General features: G+C 37.9%; 1 protein-coding gene across 3 annotated transcripts in view; it reads right to left on the minus strand.

The window, feature by feature from the left end:
• TNKS (tankyrase) overlaps positions 1–16,890 on the minus strand; it is a 199,136-nt gene extending 182,246 nt beyond the window's left edge. For 2 of the 3 annotated variants that reach the window (XR_006886615.1, XM_046648391.1), the window contains exon 1: positions 15,503–16,890. Coding sequence is in view for 2 of the 3 variants with exons in the window: in XM_046648391.1 (XP_046504347.1) it covers positions 15,503–16,175 (673 nt within the window). In the remaining variant the exon portion in view is untranslated. The remainder of the gene's footprint in view (positions 1–15,502) is intronic. The other variant, XM_046648390.1, reaches the window with a different exon arrangement.
• Positions 16,891–19,849: the final 2,959 nt, after the last annotated feature.

Genomic DNA, 19,849 nt, shown 5'->3' on the forward strand with positions numbered 1-19,849 from the left:
ATCCAAATCATAAAGAAAAACAAATGGCATGAAGAAACAGATCTATCTTCTATTAAGTTAGACATTAAAGTGACTTGCAAAGTGTAAATTAATATCTCTCTTCTCATTAATCTTTGTTTTGGAAAATAGTTACTTTTCATTAAAAGTGTGATTTACTCTAACACATAATAGAGTTTATTATTTTTTTAATTTCTCAGTTTTAATTCCTAATATAATAAATCTCCATAGACATAATCCACATAAACAAAAGCTCTTTCAATTATTTTTAAGAGTGTAAGAGTCCTGAGATCAAACATTTTGATACCCACTGCATTTTGACTATAAACTTCCTCAAGGGCACAAAATAATGCCAGTTTCATCATCTTGCTCCTTATAGCACCTAGATTTAGTGCGTTGTTACTGAACCACTGCAAAACCTTTCGGCTCAGGCCAGATTCCTGAGAAACTGTCCAAAGGGGGAAACACACTACAGAATTGTCCCAGTGACTGGTAACTAAGCAAGTTGCATGTAGGTCTTTTGAATTTCCACAAACACTTCATTAATACTTAGTTTCATATTGTCAAAGAAGGACCACATTTACTCTCAGAAATGTGAATGTACGGAAGGGACAAAAGGGTATCCTCAACATATCACTAAGATTCACTCTACTGAATATGCTATTTCCCATATTTCACGTTGGTAATATTAAGAAATGAGTTCTCCCTAGGACAACAGAGAGATCAAAATGCCCACTATAATGGATACCCCCGTTTAAAAATTTTTAATTGTGGTAAAATAACTTAAACACAAAATTTACCATCTTAACTATTTTTAAGTGTTAGTTAAGGGGCATTAACTATTTTAAAATTGTTTTAGGTTTTCTTGACTGTCAAAATGAGTTTTTTTCTTAACTGCTTCCATGAATCAAAACATATAGCAGCTTATCTTCAAGATTTTCTAACAATTTCAAGTAGTCTTTTAAAGAAAGGAGCTCCTAAAATGGCCTTCTTCCATTTAATTATGAGGTTCTTCAAAGATTACTTCCAATCACACTTTTTTATGTTTATGAAGTGACTGATCAAAAGATCAGAAAGTCCAAAATCTTAATAACTGTGAATGTTCCAATACCCCACTTACTAAAAGCATGGTCTCAATCACATCCTGGTCACAATGTTTTAAGAAAGCATTTATATGCAGTTTTGCTTTATTTTAAATACCTAGGAAAAAAGCTGGGGGGAATATGCCAAAATGACCACAGTGACTGCCCTGGGGCAGTGAGATGATGGATCACTTTTTATTGCACTTTCCAAAATTTCTACAATTACTTTTTTTAAATATTTTATTTTTCCTGTTTCTCCCCAAAGCCCCCCAGTACATAGTTGAGTATTTTCAGTTGTGGATCCTTCTAGTTGTGGCATGTGGGATGCTGCCTCAGTATGGCTTGTTGAGCAGTGCTGTGGCCACACCCAGGATCTGAACTGGCGAAACCCTGGGCCGCCGAAGGAGAGCACACAAACTTAACCACTTGGCCACAGGATCGGCCCCCTGTACCATAACTTTTATTTTCAGAAAACAAATTTGAGAAAGCAATCACAATTGTCAAATTATAAAATGACTGGGGCCGGCCCAGTGGTGTAGTGGTTAAGTGTGCACACTCCACTTTGGCAGCTCAGGGTTCGAAGGTTCAGATCCAGGAACAGACCTACACCGCTTATCAAGCCATGCTGTGGAGAAGTCCCACATACAAAATGGAGGAAGATGGGCAAGGATGTTAGCTCAGGGACAATCTTCCTCAAGCAAAAAGGGGAGGATTGGTAGCAGATGTTAGTTCAGAGCCAATCTTCCTCAAAAAATATATATATATAAAATGACTCAGAAGAATTTATTTCTCTTCGCTATCAACTTTCTACTTGAATAGCATGGGCCAAATGATTTTCGGACAGCCTGATATGGGTTTAAATCTGGCTCTATCACTTGACAGCTATGTGACTTTGGACAACACATTACACTCTGAGTCTCAGTTTCTTCATTTGTAAAACAGACCTGAAACTTTCCTCATATGGTTGCTGTAAGGATTAAATAAAATTACATTGGGAAAGCACAAAAACCACTCAAAGGCAGTTGTTGCTATTTTTTATTAGTTTTTATACTGTCTAGTAACAATATCAAAACTAAGTTCCTTCATATATATGCCAACAGAGCAGTGAAAGCACTTTGATGACAAAGGACTGGACTAATATACATGGATTATTATTTACACATTTAAGAAAGTCAGAAGATCAGAAATTAGAAGTGTCAACTTACAAAGTTCACTTGCTCAAACATTTATAGAGCACATACTATGAACAATTCACTGAATTACATATTGAACTGCTCTAACTACATACCTCGAATTGTCTGCTTTCATCAAATTCCAATAGGGTATCAGTGACACTTTCCTGCTGCTAAATATTTGTGGATTTTTTGGGGGGAGAGAGGCAACCAAGTTTTTGATAGTTTGCTATAAGTTTTTAAATTAGTCCAAAAGGGTTTTTTCCCAAATAAGGACATTTTCCTGCAAAGATGAAAAGCGTAGCTTGGCATCTCTCCTCAAGACATTAGAAAAAAGTAGCTAAAACATATTCATTAAACTGTAATTCCATGTCATTTCTTTCCAAAAACACAAACTTCTGCAGTCACCATGAGAACAGCCTGAGCTTTTGGAAATGGAGCACTGCACATCGGATTAATAAGATGGATGAGACTGTCAAAATGGTTTCCATGGCTGGTGAATCTAACAGAATGAAGGCATCGGATCTGTTCAGTGTCTAGTTATACACGAACACATCCCAGCTTTTCAAAAGCATTCTATCTAGGCATTAGCTGAGCATCAGGAGCTTTAGGCTATTTTTAAACTATACCTGATGATACAGGGACTTTAGCTTTAAGGACTTTTGGTCAATCAGTAAATTAAAACAAGTTTTTTTCAGTTTGTAGTTAATAAAAATCATCTGCTAACCACCAAATGCCTCTTCACTTTTTTTTTTTTACTCTACTACAGAAGAAAAAAGTTGCAAGTCCAAAAAACCAAACCAACAAACAGCTGCCACCAACCATGAGTTGAATTTGTGTTACAGCGAAAAGGCAAAAGGGAAAGGAAACTTCACATCACTTTATTTCCCCTTTTTCTACAACTAAAAAAAAAAAATTCACTAGTCTAAACAGAATAGGGAGCTGACACACTCCAAAAACACAGCCTCAGAAAAGAAAAAAGGGTTTAAGCTCACACTGCTTTAATTCTATACAGAAGCACCTGAACCGACAGGCAAAACAAGTTTCCACTTGACAAAGCACCCAGCAGCTCAGGGCAGGGAGAAGCAGTCTTGGACACCTGATGAAGCCTGAAAAGGAAAACCCAGTGGGCAAACCAAAACCAAACACTCCGAACTTTCCTCAAGTACTTGCACTCAAATGATGTTTAGAAAGGGGCCCTCAAACGTTAGCCTGAGCACCCAGGCTTTAGTAGAAATCCCCAAAAAACTCACCCTCCTCAAGTCTTATTAGGAGTCCCCACTGATGATACAAGGCATGCACTCCCCCAGCGTCAAGGCCACGTCCCACCTTTCTGGGCATTTTTGTCAGGAGAATAAACATAAGCCAAAGTAGCTTCCAGGACCCTGACATAAGGGAAAAATATGAATTAAGAGACACTTGTCTCTTCACCTGTATCTACCGCATATTTCAGTCAACCACCCAAAAGATTTCTTTGTCCATGAAGCAAAAGGAGGCTATTAAATAAACTTAAGAATAAACTACTCTAATGTTTTCACCCACATTTCATCACAAGACTCATGATGACGTTTATTCCTTTCCAAAACTACCACTGCAATAAAACATTTTCTTAGCATCATTTACATTCCTTGATTACTTTTTTCCTCCTGGGCTCTAAGCTTAAGATCTTATTTTTTAACACGTTTATGCTCACAACTTGGCCCTTGATGATATGCCTTCTATTCCCCAGGTACGTTTCTTTGGCCTTTTAACTGCCAAAGAATCACTTCAGTTCTGGAAGGAAGGAACACCTAGCTTGTGATCTTTTCAGTTCCTTGGCAAGGAAGAGGACGCCCCAGGGGAGAGAAAAGGCAGGTGACTAGACTATGGTTTCCATGGCTGGTTTCTTGTCAAAAACACTTCATGTAAACAGACTATGAGGAAGACCTGTTAACTATAAAATGCCCCTAGCAGCATGTCTCCGGTTAAGGCTCCCCAGAAAGCGGCACGTAGGCTATATAAACTGAGATATAAAATGGTGATGTTTCATCACTGAAAAGCTACTCCTGCAGGAGGTGATCTTGCAAACCTTACCGAGACTCCATCTATTCTAGGGCAGAGCTGCACGTCCACCAAATGGAAAGAAAGACCAAAGGGAGTCATCCTGGAAATCTCAGGCCTCTATTGCTAGCCTTGAAATTACTTATCAGTTAATTTCTGTAAAAATAAGCAAAAGAAAAAAATTTAAGGTCAAATCCCAAGCAAAGCTGTAAGAAGAATTTGAGCAGAATAATATCCCTATGGACAAAGAATACAGAAGAAAATCCCCAGAAAACAGACAAAATTATGATGTACTATTTCAATACTAGCTTAAAAACTATGAAAACGATGCAAGATATGAAAGAACAGCATGAATCTGAATTAGATATAAGATGATAGAATGCAGGAAATAATTCAAAATTTTAAAAAATTCATATCAGAAATAAAGATTAAATAATAAGTAAAACAAAAGTGAAAAAAAGCCCACAGATAATGCCTCATGTCAGGGATCAGCAAACCACAACCCACATGCCAAATCTGGCCACCACCTGCTCTTATAAATAAAGTTTTACTGGAACACAACCACACCTATTAATTTATGTATTGGATACTTTACCGCACAAAAGCAGAGCTGAGTTGAAAAAGAGACCATAGAGAGCACAAAGCCTAAAATATTTACCAACTGGACACTCACAGAGAGTTTCCCAACTCCTGCCTTAAGAGAAACAGAAGGTAAAAGAAGGAAGTTTTTTAAAAAACAAAAAGAAATGAAAATATATTTTTTAAAAAGGATTCAAGAGTAAGTCACAATTATTAGGGGCTAGGGTGAGGTGGAAATGGGTAGTAATTGTTTAAATGGGTACAGAGTGTCTGTTTAGGGTGATGAAAAAGTTTTGCAAATGGACAGTGCTAATAGCTGTACAACACTGTGAATGTACTTAATGCCTTTCAACTGTATACTTAATAATGGTTAAAATGGGGGTTGGCCCTACGACCCAGTGGTTAAGTTTGGCAGCCCAGGCCACTTCAGCAGCCCAGGTTCAGTTCCCGGGTGTAGACCTATACCACTCATCAGTGGCCATGCTGTGGCAGAGACTGACATACAAAAAAGTAGAGGAAGATGGCACAGATGTTAACTCAGGGTGAATCTTCCTCAGCAAAAAAAAAAAAAAAAAAAAAAGTTAAAATGGTAAGGTTTATGTTATGTATATTTTACCATACACACAAAAAAGAGCAAGTGACAAATTTAGAAGACAGCCAAAGTTCCAAAATACATAAAAGCAAGGAAAAAGAATAAATACTAAAAAGTATAATTCAGGAAAACTTTTCTAAAATAAAAGAGCTGAAACTATGTAAAGGAAAAGCTTATCACATACCTGAGAAAATCAACTTGGAGGGGCTAACAACAAGATATACTCTAGTAGAATACATGGACATTAATGAAAAAGGAAAAACATCCTTCCGACATCCGGGAAAAAAGACCAAGGGAAAGAAAATCAAATTTCCATCAGACTTTCAACATTAATAGTTTTGACCAAAACAAAATGGAATAACTTTTTAAATACGGGAAAGAAAACAAGAACCAAAGATTTTACATCCAGCCAAGTGACTTCCAAGAAAAAGGCAACAACTGTTACTGACATTAAAAAGTTTTCAGGGAATACTGTTTCCAGGACATCAGCCTGAGTAAACCCTAGAGAACTAATGAGGGACCACCAAAATAAGTAGAGAAATCAAAATGAGGAATAGTGGTGAACATTTACAAAAAAATAGATATAGAGCTATAGCTATAAATAATGATTCCAGGTATCTACTGCTATATAACAAACTATTCCAAAATTCAGTGGCTTAAAATAACAACCACTTATATTTCTGGTGACGCTGTGCGTTAACTAAGTTCAGTCATCTGGATGGAACATCCAAGGTGGTTTCACTCACTCAGCTGGCAGCAGGTACTGGCTGAGAGCTTCAGTGGGGGCTGCTGACCAGCCTTACTTCTCGCTCCACAGTCTTTCTCAAAGCATGGTGGCTGGATTCCAAGACGGAGAGTCCCAATGCATGAAAATGAAAATTGCAGATCTCTGAAGGCTCAGACATTACACAGCATAACTTCTGCCACATTCCATTCATCCTAGCAAATCACAAGATCAATTCAGATACAAGGGGCGGGAAAGAGGCTCCACCTTTTGATAAGAGGTGTAGTATAAGGCACATGAAGGAAGAGAATTTATGGTACCCACCTTGGGGACCACCTACCACACGTATACTTGCAGAACTAAAACAAAACGAAATTTATGAGAGAAAGTATGTAACGGCTACATCCTCTGACAATGGAGCAAGAGTAATGGAGCAAAAATAAGGACAGTATATGCAAAATATTTTTTAACTGTTTTCAGTAATTATGTTGGTGTCTGTATTATTATTCCAAGACTATTTGTGCATACTATAGGATAAAGCAAACGAGTAATTACGAGATATTCTGATTCTATAATCCCCTTGGTCCTTGAGAACCAGAAGTCTAGGTACGGAAGAAATAATGTACAGACATAATATTTAAAGAGTTTAGAAAAAACCCTAAATTGGAATTGGAATTGGAAGTATTATTGTTAATTAATGGGTTAGATTAAATGAAACAAACAGATGTCAGAATGAGTAAAAAACTAACACCCAAATATATACTCTCTATAATAGACATACTTTAAATATAAAGACACAGATAGGTTGAAAGCAAATCAATATAAGAAATAAGAAACATATATACATGAAAATATAAAATATAAGAGATATAAGATATAAAAAAGACATAAGAGATCTAAACAACACCATCAACTACCTTGATTTAACTGATATTACAGAACATTACAATCAACAATTACAGAATACATGTTCTTTTCAAGAGATTTCACCAAAATAGAGTAAATCTGGGCCAAAACACAAGTCTCAGTAAATTTAACAGGAGTGAAATTATACAGAGTATGTGCTCTGATCACAATAGAATTAAATTAGTAATCAACAATAAGATATCCAGCATACTCCATGAATTTAGAAATTAAAAACCACACTGCTAAACAATCCACAGATCAAGAAAGAAACCACAAAGGAAATTGGAAAATATTTCAAATTGAATGATAATGAAAATACACACCTTAAAATTTGCAGGATGCAGCTAAAGCGGTGATTAGAAGGAAATTTATACTTTTAAACTCAGATTAGAAAAGTCTAAAACTAATTACCTCAGTTTTCACCTTAAGAAGCTGGAAAACGAGAAACAAACTAAACGTGGAAGGCAGCTTCTAGGACGGCTCCCAATGATCCCAATATCCCAGGACATATGCCCTTGTGTAATCCTCTCCCCTTGAGTAGGGGCTGGACCTACTGTCTTCCTTCTAACAAACAGAACCCAACAAAAGTTAACAAGTTAACACTTCCGAAACTCGATTTTCAAGACTCTGGATTCCACCTGCTTACCCTCTCTTGCTCTCTCATTTGTTCGCTCTGATAGTAGTCAATTGTCACGCTGTGAGCTGCCCTATAGAACTGAGGGAGATCTCAGTCCAACACCCTGTGAGGAACGAAACCCTGCTAACAATTATATGATCAAGTTTGGAAGCAACTCCTCCTTCAACTGTCTTCAGATAAGACCACAGCCCCAGCCCACATCTTGACTGCAACCAAATGAAAGACCTTGAGGCAGAGAACACAGCCCACATTCCTAACCCACACCTGGAATCCCGACCCACAGAAACTGTGAAATAAGAAATGTTTGTTTTTGTTTATTTTTTTAAGGATTGGCACCTGAGCTAACAACTGTTGCCAATCTTTTTTGTTTTTTTCCTGTTTTATCTTCCCAAATACCCCCTGGTACATATTGTATATCTTAGTTGCAGGTCCTTCTAGTTGTGGCATGTGGGATGCCACCTCAACATGGCCTGATGAGCGGTGCCATGTCCACACCCAGAATCCAAACTGGCGAAACCCTGGGCCACTGCAGCGGAGCATGAGAACTTAACCACTGGGTCATGGGACCGGCCCCCAGTGTTTGTTATTTTAAGCCGCTACATTTTGGGGTAGTTGCATGCACAGCAATAAATAACAAATATAGTAAACTCAAAATAAGTCGAAGGAAGATAAGAACAGATGTCAGTGAAATGAAAAACAAACACTAGAGAAAATTAACAAAGCCAAGAGTTGGTTCTTTGAAAAGATCAACAGAATTGATAAAGTCCCTCACTAGGCTAATCAGAGGAAAACACAAATTACCAGTATGAAAAATAATAGAGTTCACCTCAACAGCTCTTATAGACAATATAACAATAATAAAACAGTATTATAAACAACTTTATGCAAACAAATTTGCCAACACAGATAAAACGAACAAATTCCTTGAAAGATAAGACTGACCAAAGCTGACAAATAAAGAGAAAAGTCTCTTAGCCCTATACCTATTAAAGGAATTAAATTCATTAACAAAAGTTTAACTGGTCTAGCTGGTTTCATTGTGGATAGTCTATCAAGTATTTAAAGAAAATTGATGCCAATTCTCCAAAAACTCATTCAGAAAATAGAGAAATGAACTCTTCCAAACTCTCTTGGAGGGCGGGGGGGACGGGATGGGGACGGGACACAGCATAATTCTAATGCCAAAGCCTGACAAAGACATAACAAAAAAGAAAATTCCTGACCAATATTTCTCATAAACTCAGATGCAAAAATCTTTTACAAAATATTAGCACATAAAATCTAGCAATATATAAAAAGGATAATACACATCATGACCAAGTAGGGTTTATCCCAAGAATGCAAAGTTGATTTAAAACTTTTGAAAATCAATATAAAACAACATATTAAATGAATAAAGGAGAAAACCCATAGGATCATCTCAACATATGCAGAAAAGGCATTTGATAAAATTTAACACCCTTTCACAATAAAAACACTCAACAAACTAGGATTAAAAGAGAACTTCCTCAATCTGATAAAGGACAGCTATGAAAAACTTAATGCTAACATCTTACTTAATGGTGAAATATTGAACATTTTCCCCCTAAGAGCTGAAATGAGGCAAAGATGTCTACTCTGCCACTTTTGCTCACCACTGTCAAGAAAAAGAAATACAAGGCATAATTGTCTCTATTTGCAGATAATATTATTTTTTAACAAAAATCCTAAAGAATCTATAAAAGAGCTACTAGAAATAATAATTGAGTTCTAGGTCATAGGATACAAGGTTAATATACAAATTGACCATATTAACAGCAGACAATTAAAAAACAAAAATTTTCAATATCCATTATGATAGCATCAATATACATTAAAAAAAAATTTCAGGAAAAACAAATGTCACGAAAGACTCCACACTAAAAATGCCAAAAACTGCTGAGAGCAAATAAAGAATTGGAAGACTCACTATTGTTAAGATGTCAATTTTCCCCAAATTGATGTACAGATTCAGCCTAATCACAATCGGAATCTCAGCACACTCTTGTAGAAACTGACAAGCTGATCCTAAAAGTTCAATAAAAGTGTAACAGACCTAGTAGGTACAAAGCAATCTGGAAACAGATGAGCCATGCTGGAGTTCACTATCAACTTCAAGACTAACTACAAAGCTACAGTGACCAGGCCATGTAATACTGGCATAAAAATGGACAAATAGATCAATGAGACAGAATGAAAAGTCTGGTAGAGACCCCAACTTAAACAAACATCTGATTTTTGATAATGTTGAAAAAGCAATACGAAAGAAAAAGGAAGGTCTTTTCACAAATGGTGCTAGGAAAACAGGATATTCATATGAAAAAAAATAAACCTCAATCTAAGCTCACAGATAAGACAAAAGTGAACATAAGATTAGTAACAAACCTAAATGTAAAAGCTAAAACTATAAAGCTTTCAGTAAGAAATAAGTGTCTTTGTGACTTGGGAATAGGTGAAAGTTCTTATCCAGGTCATAGGTCACAGAAAGCAATAACCATAAAATAAATATATAAATAAAATAAATTTAGTTAAATTTGAAACTTCTGTTTGAAGGACCCTATTAAGTAAATGAATCAGCACAACATTTATCTGACAAAGGATTAACATGCAGGCTCTCTAAAGTATTCCAAAAACTCAATAATGAAGAGATAAACCCAATAAATGGGAACTTTGCCCAATAAAAAAAAAGGAGGGTAGAACTTCATAAAAGATATATAAATGGCAAACACATGAAAAAGTCTTGAACACCAGATTTCAGGGAAATGCAAAACAAAACCACAATGAACTGCCATACATTCCAATAGATTGGTTAAAATTAAAACATTTGAGAACATGCGAGAAAGCTGGGAAGACATGGAACAACTGGAACTCTGAAACGTTGTTGATGGGAATGTAAAATTGCATACCCAATTTGGGAAAAGGTCTTGCAGTTTCTTATAAAACTGAACATTTACCTACCCTAAGGCCCAGCAACTCTAATACTAGATATTGGCCCAAGAGAAAAAAAATCTACGTTTGCCAATGTTACAAGAATGTTCATAATAGCTCAAACTGGAAACAGCCTAAGGGTCTGACAACAGGAGAAGAGATAAAACCAACTATAGCACATTCGTACAGTGAAATACTATTCAGCAGTAAAACACTACTGATGCATGCTACAACATCAAAATATGCTGAGTAAAGGCAGTCTTACAGAAAAAGAGTAAACTCTGTAGGATTCCATTTACATGAACTTCTAAAACAGGCAACTCAATCTACAGTGGGGAAAAACGTCAGAATGGTGTTTGTCTCCCCGGGAAGGGAGGACAGGAATGGAGAGGCCGGGCATGAGGGAACTTTCTGAGGTTATCAAGACTTTCCATAAGGGTTTGAGTTACACAGGTGTTTGCATCTGTCAAAACTCAGTGAATGTACACATAAGATTTGTACACATTTCACATTAAAAGACAAAATATTTAAACAAATACTGAACTCTAGATAATGATACGCATATTGGTGTATTTAGGGGAAGCTACAAAAATGGCTGCAATTTACATTGACATGCATCAGAAAAAAGATATATTAATGGATAAAGGAAAATATAAGCAGATAGACACATAGAAATAGTACAGTATTTTAATTTATGTAAGAATTCCTCTATTGTTGAACAGTGTGCTTGTCACCAATTATCAGAGATACTTTTACATAACATTTTACAAACAGCTAATTTGTTCCTTAAATCATTTGCTTCCAAAGAGTGATATCGAGGCAAAAAGAAGAGACATTTTGCGTATCTTTCTAACTAAAAGTTCTATGTGGAATTTTTTTTTAAGTGGTACCTTAAGCAAAGCATAAAGTTTTAAGAAAACACTAAGTAAAAAATAATCCAGTTTGTAGCCAACAATATTAGGTCTGGAAAGATATTTATGAAACTAGTTCCTTTTCTCCTATTACCAAATTAGATCCTTCTTAAACCCTGGGGCAGGATGTTTGCTTAAAAGCATTATCAAGGACCTTGCCAGACAATGAATAGTACAAAAAAGATTCCCACTCCAGGACCGAATCATTCTGACTCATCTTCTTACCCACTGATGGGTGACAGTTTGGAGGACACAGTGTTTTTTACTAGGAACGACATTTGTACAGTGATGAGGAAAAGACAAGACAAGCGTGGTCATGCTGAAAAATCAGAAGAGACAGGAATGAGTCATGCAACCTCCATACGGTTAAATGTGTTGATGTAGATACCACCAAATCAAAAGAAAGCATCAATCTGCCATATATATTTTGCCAGTTTTGATACTGAAGTCCCTCAGATTACATATCCTAACCCAAGTTATATGTTAACTAACTACCAGGAATTCTATTTCAAAATTTCTTCAATTTAAAGTAAAAATATTATGAAATCTCAGACTTCAATGCTTTGGTAAAAGCCCTTTTTAAAAAGACCTCATTCAAACTTTTCTGTAAAAAGAGATCTCATCAGAATATACTGGTTCTTTAACAAAAATATGTCACCACTAGGCACTGAACTAAGGAGATAATATCACTGTAAACTGATACTATTGATAAAGCTTTGACTGTCCTTTGAACAATGGAAAACCAGGGTCGAGGATCTTATCTGTAGAAGAGAAAGTCTTATTTAAACTTCAGACAACAATAAAAGAGTGAATCATTTTGATATAGCCATCTCAAGAAGGCATTAGAAATAGTATTTTGACAGCCTGGATCAACAAGGGAAACTGAAGATTATGTTTCTAATTGTAGGGAGGGTGATTCCATTATTGTCGCTAAGCCATATTTTAAACAAATAATTATCACAGTCCAAAATGAGATAGAAAGGATTCTTAATTCTGCTGCTGGAAAGAATTATGGGTACTCTTATGGTAATATTTTTAAAAGTCAAAAGGATTTAAATACAACTTCATATCACTTCTGAGATCTTTAAAAATGGTTTCATTTCATTCTATAGAACTGTAAACTCATTTTTAAAGGGAAATAAAGGTATTAATTAACATTCATCCTTCCAATCTTTGTTTGGCTAGCTTGGACTCATCTTTTAAATCCCTGCTTTAAAAATCTCTTTATCTAGAAAGACCTCCTTAAATGTTCTAAAACCAGGACACAGTCCCTACTACCTGCTCCAACAGGTACTTTTCCTATCACTCTTGGATTACACACTTTGTGAGCTTTTGCTAATGTTGTTGCTCTGGTTTCGTCTTCCCCACCAGACTGTAAGCTCCCTAAGGGTAAGGTCTATCTGCCACTTCCTAATTGTGTCAGGATTTAACACCTGACCTATAATAAGTAATAAAATATCTGTGGAACAAACGAACCACAATTTTTAAACTTTTCTATCCAAGGGATTGTACCAATTTCCTATCTTTAAAACAGCTATTCCGTGACAATTCAGTGACTAGCATTCCAACCAACTAACAGTCAACTGAGAATTACGTTTAACCACTCAGCCTACACATGATGGTGAAGACTAGATTTAACAAAGCTTTAATGCTATGCACACAAACACAAAAGTATAGTAAATTGACTACAGAGTGTTACGTTTTTAAACCACAGAGAGTTTTACTGTTGTCTGTTTTCCACAAGTGAACTAAAAAAACTGTTTTTTTACAAAAGCCAGTTCGAGGTTAGGTTCTCATAACTACAACATAATTACAGCACTGGTTTACTGTTTGTCTTCTAGCTTATCTGGGTACACATAAAACTCTAAAGCAGAATAAAAAGTAACTATTGTGGCAACCAGAAGTAGTGATTTGGGAGACAAGCATGATTTTACGAGTAACTAATCCTAAATAAGCACATTATTACACAAATAAATATAAGTAACTATCATCTGTTAGTGATTACTTAAAATGCAGTGTGGTGAGGAATGAGGAGATTTGTGAAACAATGTGTTAAAATAACTAAATTTGGAATAAAGTATGCAAAAGTAAACCACCTTGACTGATTTGTAATATCAGACTTAGACTTCTCATTTGGCCTAAGGAAAAACAAATGCTATTTAGTCTAAAATAAGCATGCTTGAGCAAACACCTAGTTAGATGGAAGCCTGTTTACAATTCAATTCACCACATTCCTAATAGTAGTATTTATATATCAAGAATGGATCCAGTGATCTAATAATGATTTCCTGTGTCTCTCATATTGCTGATGACTCATTAATGGATCAGAAACAGCTTTGTAAAAAATGAAATGGAATAGGATATAAAATATCGGACTACAACACATGTAGTAAGAGAAACCACTGTTTCCTGAAACTTTTGATTAGGTTTGAGTAAGTGACAATGTAAAATACATTTCTAAGTATGGGCTGCAATAAAAAAATGTGTGAACATTACTCTTGGAGTATATGCCCTCAATTACTTCTTACCCCAAAACACTGGGAAAGTAGAAACTCCATCACAAATACTCACAAAAATGAACCCAGATATAGGTTATAATAGTTTAAACTTGATTTCACAAGCTCTGAAATCAAAGTGAGTTCAAATTTAGGTCCTACTACTTGCTCTGTGAATACCTGTGTATGTGCTTCACTGTGGCATCTGTGAAACGAGAAGAGTAATATCTTCCAAGTTGTGGTAAAAAGAAATAATACAGATGGTAAATTCTTAACACACGTTTTACCATTAACAGAACAAATTCAAGGAGTGATATATATTAGAAACATAGCAAGAAACTTAAAAGAATGTATCTTTGGTCTGTTATCTTTGATTTTTTTTAGGGGGGCTTTTCCATTTTGTGTATTTCTGTACCATATGAATTTTATAATGTATATATAACATATACATTTGTACTGTATATAACATTACCTTTATTTTTAAAAATGTCAATAGTAGGTATCTGGGCAGTGAGACTATGGTCCTCTGTTTTTGTTTTATATCTCTCTGTATTTTATAAAAATAGCTGTTTTTAGAAGAAAAAATAGTCAACCACTTGCTCACAAAAAAAAAAGAAACACAAAAGTTCGTGGTCCGGGGTTTAGGAATTAGGACTGTTGTTGAGGAACTTATGTGCCAGACGCTTCTCACTAAATCCTCACACAACCGTAATGTATCATTTTTGCCCACGAGAAAGCCGAGGCAACTGAGATAAGGTAAACCGCCTGCTAGACAACGAACAAATAGAAGCGTCCAGAACTTCCAAGCCTGTATTTATTCTACCACCACATGCTGCATCTAAATATTCTTCTCCAGTTGTTTCATATAGTCATATTTTGATCTACCCAATTAGACTGTAAACTCCTTGAGAAAGGGGAAAAGTTTCACAAACTGCATCTATGTCTTCCATTGGCTTACTGAGACTACAATATACGATAGATCCTTAAAGACTCGCTGAGTTACATTAAACTTCTTTTGGTCTAGAATGTCCTCATGGAACATATTCCTGTTGTAAAATGAAATAAACTAGCAAACAAACTGCAAAACTACTCGAAGACTGCTCAAATCTGACTTTATTCCTACACCCTCGGAGCTGAAAAAGTTTAAGTATACCCATATCCAGAGACTAGCACTAAAGGAGTCTGGGAATGAGTACGAGTATCACTGTGCAAACACTAAAAAGAATGGATTCACACATGCCCCTACCACGCCCCCCGTCACCCAGGCACTATCTAAAGAAAAGAACCTCTAGTCTTCCGGTGAGGTGTTGAGGAACCATAACCACGCCCCCGTTTTGTTCCATCATAACTTCTTTTCTTTCTCCAGCCGGACCCCCGTCCCCAACACCAAACCCTTAGTAAACAATACAAAAGTGTCTGACCTGCAGCGAAGTGCAGGGGAGAAGACTTCCGGCCGGCCATGTCCTTAGCATTCACGTTTGCCGCGTCCACCAGCCTCTTTACCCGGGACACGTCCCCATTGCGACAGGCCTCCAACAGTTCCCGTAGGGCCCCGCTCACTGCCGGGACCCCTGGCCCAGGTCCCGCGGTCCCAGGCCCCAAGGTTGCTGGGGCGCTAACTCCGGCCGCCTCGGGGCTCTCCGCCAAGCTGGATCCAGGGGAGGATGGAGAGGAAGAGGAGGAAGAAGTCGGGGAAGAAGAGGACGACGGTGAATTGTTACTACCACTGCCGGCTGGGTTGGGAGCGACCCCGACGGCAGATGCAGCAGAAACCGCCGGGACCACGGGAGCGGCGGCGACGGTACAGATTGTGCTGGTGGTACTGCAACAGCTGGTACTGTCAACCGGGTCCGGGGATCGGGGCCTGTCGGGCGGATCCCGACTGCCATCCCCCTCCGGCAGCGCTAGGCCGTGCCGCGGGGACGCGAAGGGGGCCAGGCCACCCGCCGTGGGGGAGGCTGGGGTGGTCCCGGGGGCCAGGCCGGGGCTGAGGGGCGGGGGAGGTGGCGGCGGCGGCGCCGAAGCCCCTGGGGCGGGCTGGAGCTGTTGTTGATGATGGTGGTGATGATGCTGAGAGCGACGCGACGCCGCCATCTTCGGACTCCCCCAGCACTGTCACTGCGGCAACGGCCCCACCGCCCGCCCTCACTTCCGAGCGCTGAACCAATCAGCACCCAGCGCACAGGAAATGATGCTGGGCGGAGTGGGAGGAGTCAGAGAGAAGGAGGGAAGTATTGGGAGCTCAGAGAACGGCCACGGAAGGGGGCGTGGCTTTGTGACTGGGGGGCGGGCTTTGTGACGCCTTGGCGGGCCGGCTGGGGAGATTTGAAAGCTGGAAGTAGCCTCTGCCTAAATAGGAAACTTCCTGCATTTCTCGTTTTCAACTTGCTTACCTTGCCGTGGTCCGTTCTGTTGCCAAGTCTCCTTCAGTCTTCCTCATCTTGCTCCAGAGCCAGCTATTGAGATGTATCTCAGTGCAAGAAGAGAAGGTATCGTTTATCACCTATCAAGTGTCCTCGTCTGAAAATTGTCCTCACAGAATTGTTAGCGGAATTAAATGATCTAATAAATACAAAGCGCTCTGACCGTTAATACAACATAACTATATTTAGCCCATTGGTAATTGTTTTAAATGCAGTCCCCGGTCTCCCCCTCACTGCCCCCCTCAAGATATTCCCTTGGTCTCTAATGTCCCCTCGCTATAAGTTTTCTCACTCTGTGTGCTTTGTTAATACTCCATTTTAAAATAGTGGTTCAGATTGCCAAGACTGGAATTCAAGCTTTGCCATTCACTAACTACGTAAATTTGGAGAAGCTATTTAACCACTCTGTGCCGGGTTTCCCTCTGCAAAATCAAATTAATAGTTCAATAATTGTTAACTATTAAAATTATGGTTTTTTCTATTCTATTATCTCTGTACTTTTATTTCTCCCCTTAAGCTTGACTCAAATAAGTATGAATATGTTCCTTTCTTTCAAATTATTTTTAGCTGAACTTCTCTTCTCCATTCCTCTTAGCCCTCTTCCCTCCCCCTCCCAAACTAAGATGAAAACTTGTTTGCTATTCATCATTCACCTTCAGACGCCATTCTTCAACAACTACTTTTTCTCTCTTTCCTCTGCCTACTTTCTTTGTCTACCATCAAGAGATGTATCAGGGGCCCACCCAGTGGCGCAGTGGTTAAGTTCGCACATTCTGCTTCGGCAGCCTAAGGTTTGCTGGTTCAGATCCTGGGTGCGGACATGGCACCGCTTGGCAAGCCATGCTGTGGCAGGTCTCCCACATATTAAGTAGAAGATGGGCACAGATGTTAGCTCAGGGCCAGTCTTCCTCAGCAAAAAGAGGAGGATTGGCAGCAGATGTTGGCTCAGGGCTAATCTTCCCCCACTACCCCCGCCTCCCGCCCAACAAAAAGAGGTGTATCAGTGCGTGGGATAATCTCAGTGAGGTCTCCATTACCTGCCTCCTGTTAAAGTAAACTAGGCATTGTGGAAATTTGGAGAAACAGCACCATTCCAATACAGTAGACACTGACAAAGATTCTGTGGCCTAAGAAATATGCAAGATTTAGATGGGCCAAGTAGAAATTTAGCATTGCAGAATATTGAACCAGGTGATAAATTGTTGTTTCACATGTTCATTATTAAATATAATTAGTGTGGTGTTAATATTACCATCTAAATAAATAGATCAGTTTATTTAGGACTACCATCTAAATACAACAAGGTCAGAACATAATTAATATTATGAGTAACATTTATTGTCATCTAATCTGGGGTTACAGATTATAACCCTAACATTATCCATCTGTTTTATAAATTTGTGCCATTGTTCACAAATTAACAAATGTGTGGCTGGATAGGAAAACTGTATCAGTGCAACTAAAATCTGTCTACAACACACATTCTGCTGCTTTTGAATCTTAAATTAATGCACAGCACAGGATAGCATTGAGGACTGGGGGTAAATCAACATGAGGCATTAGATGTCCCTAACTTACCTTGTGCTTCCTTAACTACGGCCTTCTACCTGAATGGGAGGCATAAGGAATTATCTCACCTGGTCCCCCAAGGCAAGTTACTCATAAATCAAGAAGAAGTAGTAATGTTCACCCCCAATTCAAAATGTCTATTGTGTTCGTTTATCAGTAGAAAATAAATAAGAAAATTTCTGCTAGATGGAAATAGGCTGAATTGCCTTAAACTGCTCTACTGGTAAAGTATGTCTGAAAATGCATTCGATCCATTGGAAATTGCTTTTTTCCCCCTCCAGTGGAAAGGAATAAAAGTACTTAACATTAAGTATTCATAAGGTTTAGGTTTATATGGGTTAAAAATTTGAACTCTAGACACGAAAGGGGAGAAATCATTACCTAATCTTTCACAGCTGAACAATTCCGTGAGGGATGTGCTATACCCTGGTGAAAAGAGCAAAGCTTGGAGTCAAACAAGCCTGGGCTTGAATACATCTCTGATGATTATTTGGTGGCTAACCTTGGTAGCTATGCTTCAGCTGTGTTATTCTAAAATTCTGGTTCTATTGTAGTGTTGTGAGGATTAAAAGACCCAGGTGTTTTGTAAGCACTCCTTGAGTGTGTTTTTCTTTCTCTTATGTGGCATACATAAGTGTTGACAGGAACTCATAGCCACTGTTGATAGCCATCTCCATATAAATTCCTTTATGACAAAGATAGTAACTGGGAATAAATGTCCACATATTTACATGTAACAGGAATCTTAAGCAAAGAAAGATCAAGTTTGTTTTTTTATCTGAAAATTCAAGATTCTATACTGGCCCTATCTCCAAGAATTGTTGAGGATCATAGTTGCGGAGCATCTCACCATTTTCAAAAATGTTTTCAGAAAAATCACATCCAAGTGATATAAAAACATGAGCACATAGCACTCTAAAGCCATATTGTTGACACAAAAGAGCGAGCCACCAATTCAAAGGGCTCTTGCTTTCTGGATTTTGTTGTTTTTCCCCCATAGAGATGATATGGACACACTTTGTAAGTTACACAATCATAAACTTGTGCAGTCTCCATATTTCAATTAGTGTGCTTATTCTATCCATATACTTCTCATTGACCTGCCCCAGGTCCAAGTTCACTGGTAGTATCTTGGATGTACTAAGTCCACTTATTCTTCGATGCTCTATGCAATGCCTCTGCAAATTCAAAAGCACAAGGCTAGAGCTATCATTTGGCTGAAGCAGTACCATTTCCTCACCTTGACCTTAAAAGAAGATTTCTTACGTCAGAAATGCCCTTCGTGCCGAGGGCCCAGATTTCTCTATGAAGGTATTACCAAGCTAAGAGAAATTTTAGCCAAAGTTCCATCCAGAAACCCAGAGAATCTTTTCTTGTAAGGCCATAGGTAGGCAACAATTCCAACAACTGTAATCATGCTAACTGCATGGTATCAGAAAAAGTTTTATTAAAAGAAAAAGCAAAACAACTTAACACAAGGCAGGAAAATTATAGTAATTTAAAAATCTCCCCATTGAAATTTTCAGTTGCTTTATAAAATATCTCTTAGGTAGCAGGGTCCTCTGGATGCTGCTCCCAAGATATCTGACTTCTGCCCACTAATAACTTGGATTTTTTTTGGTATGGTCTGTACACTTGGGAGTAGTCAGTTCAACATGAAGTGTTAGTTCCAAGCAGGGTGGCAATATAATATAGTAGGTAAGAATGTGGATTCTGCATTTAGACTGCTTGGATATGAATCCTAGCTTTGTCACTAACCAGCTGTGTGTGATTAAA

The sequence above is a fragment of the Equus quagga genome, chromosome 22 (assembly GCF_021613505.1).
Source record: "Equus quagga isolate Etosha38 chromosome 22, UCLA_HA_Equagga_1.0, whole genome shotgun sequence".
NCBI classification, from domain to species: Eukaryota; Metazoa; Chordata; class Mammalia; order Perissodactyla; family Equidae; genus Equus; species Equus quagga.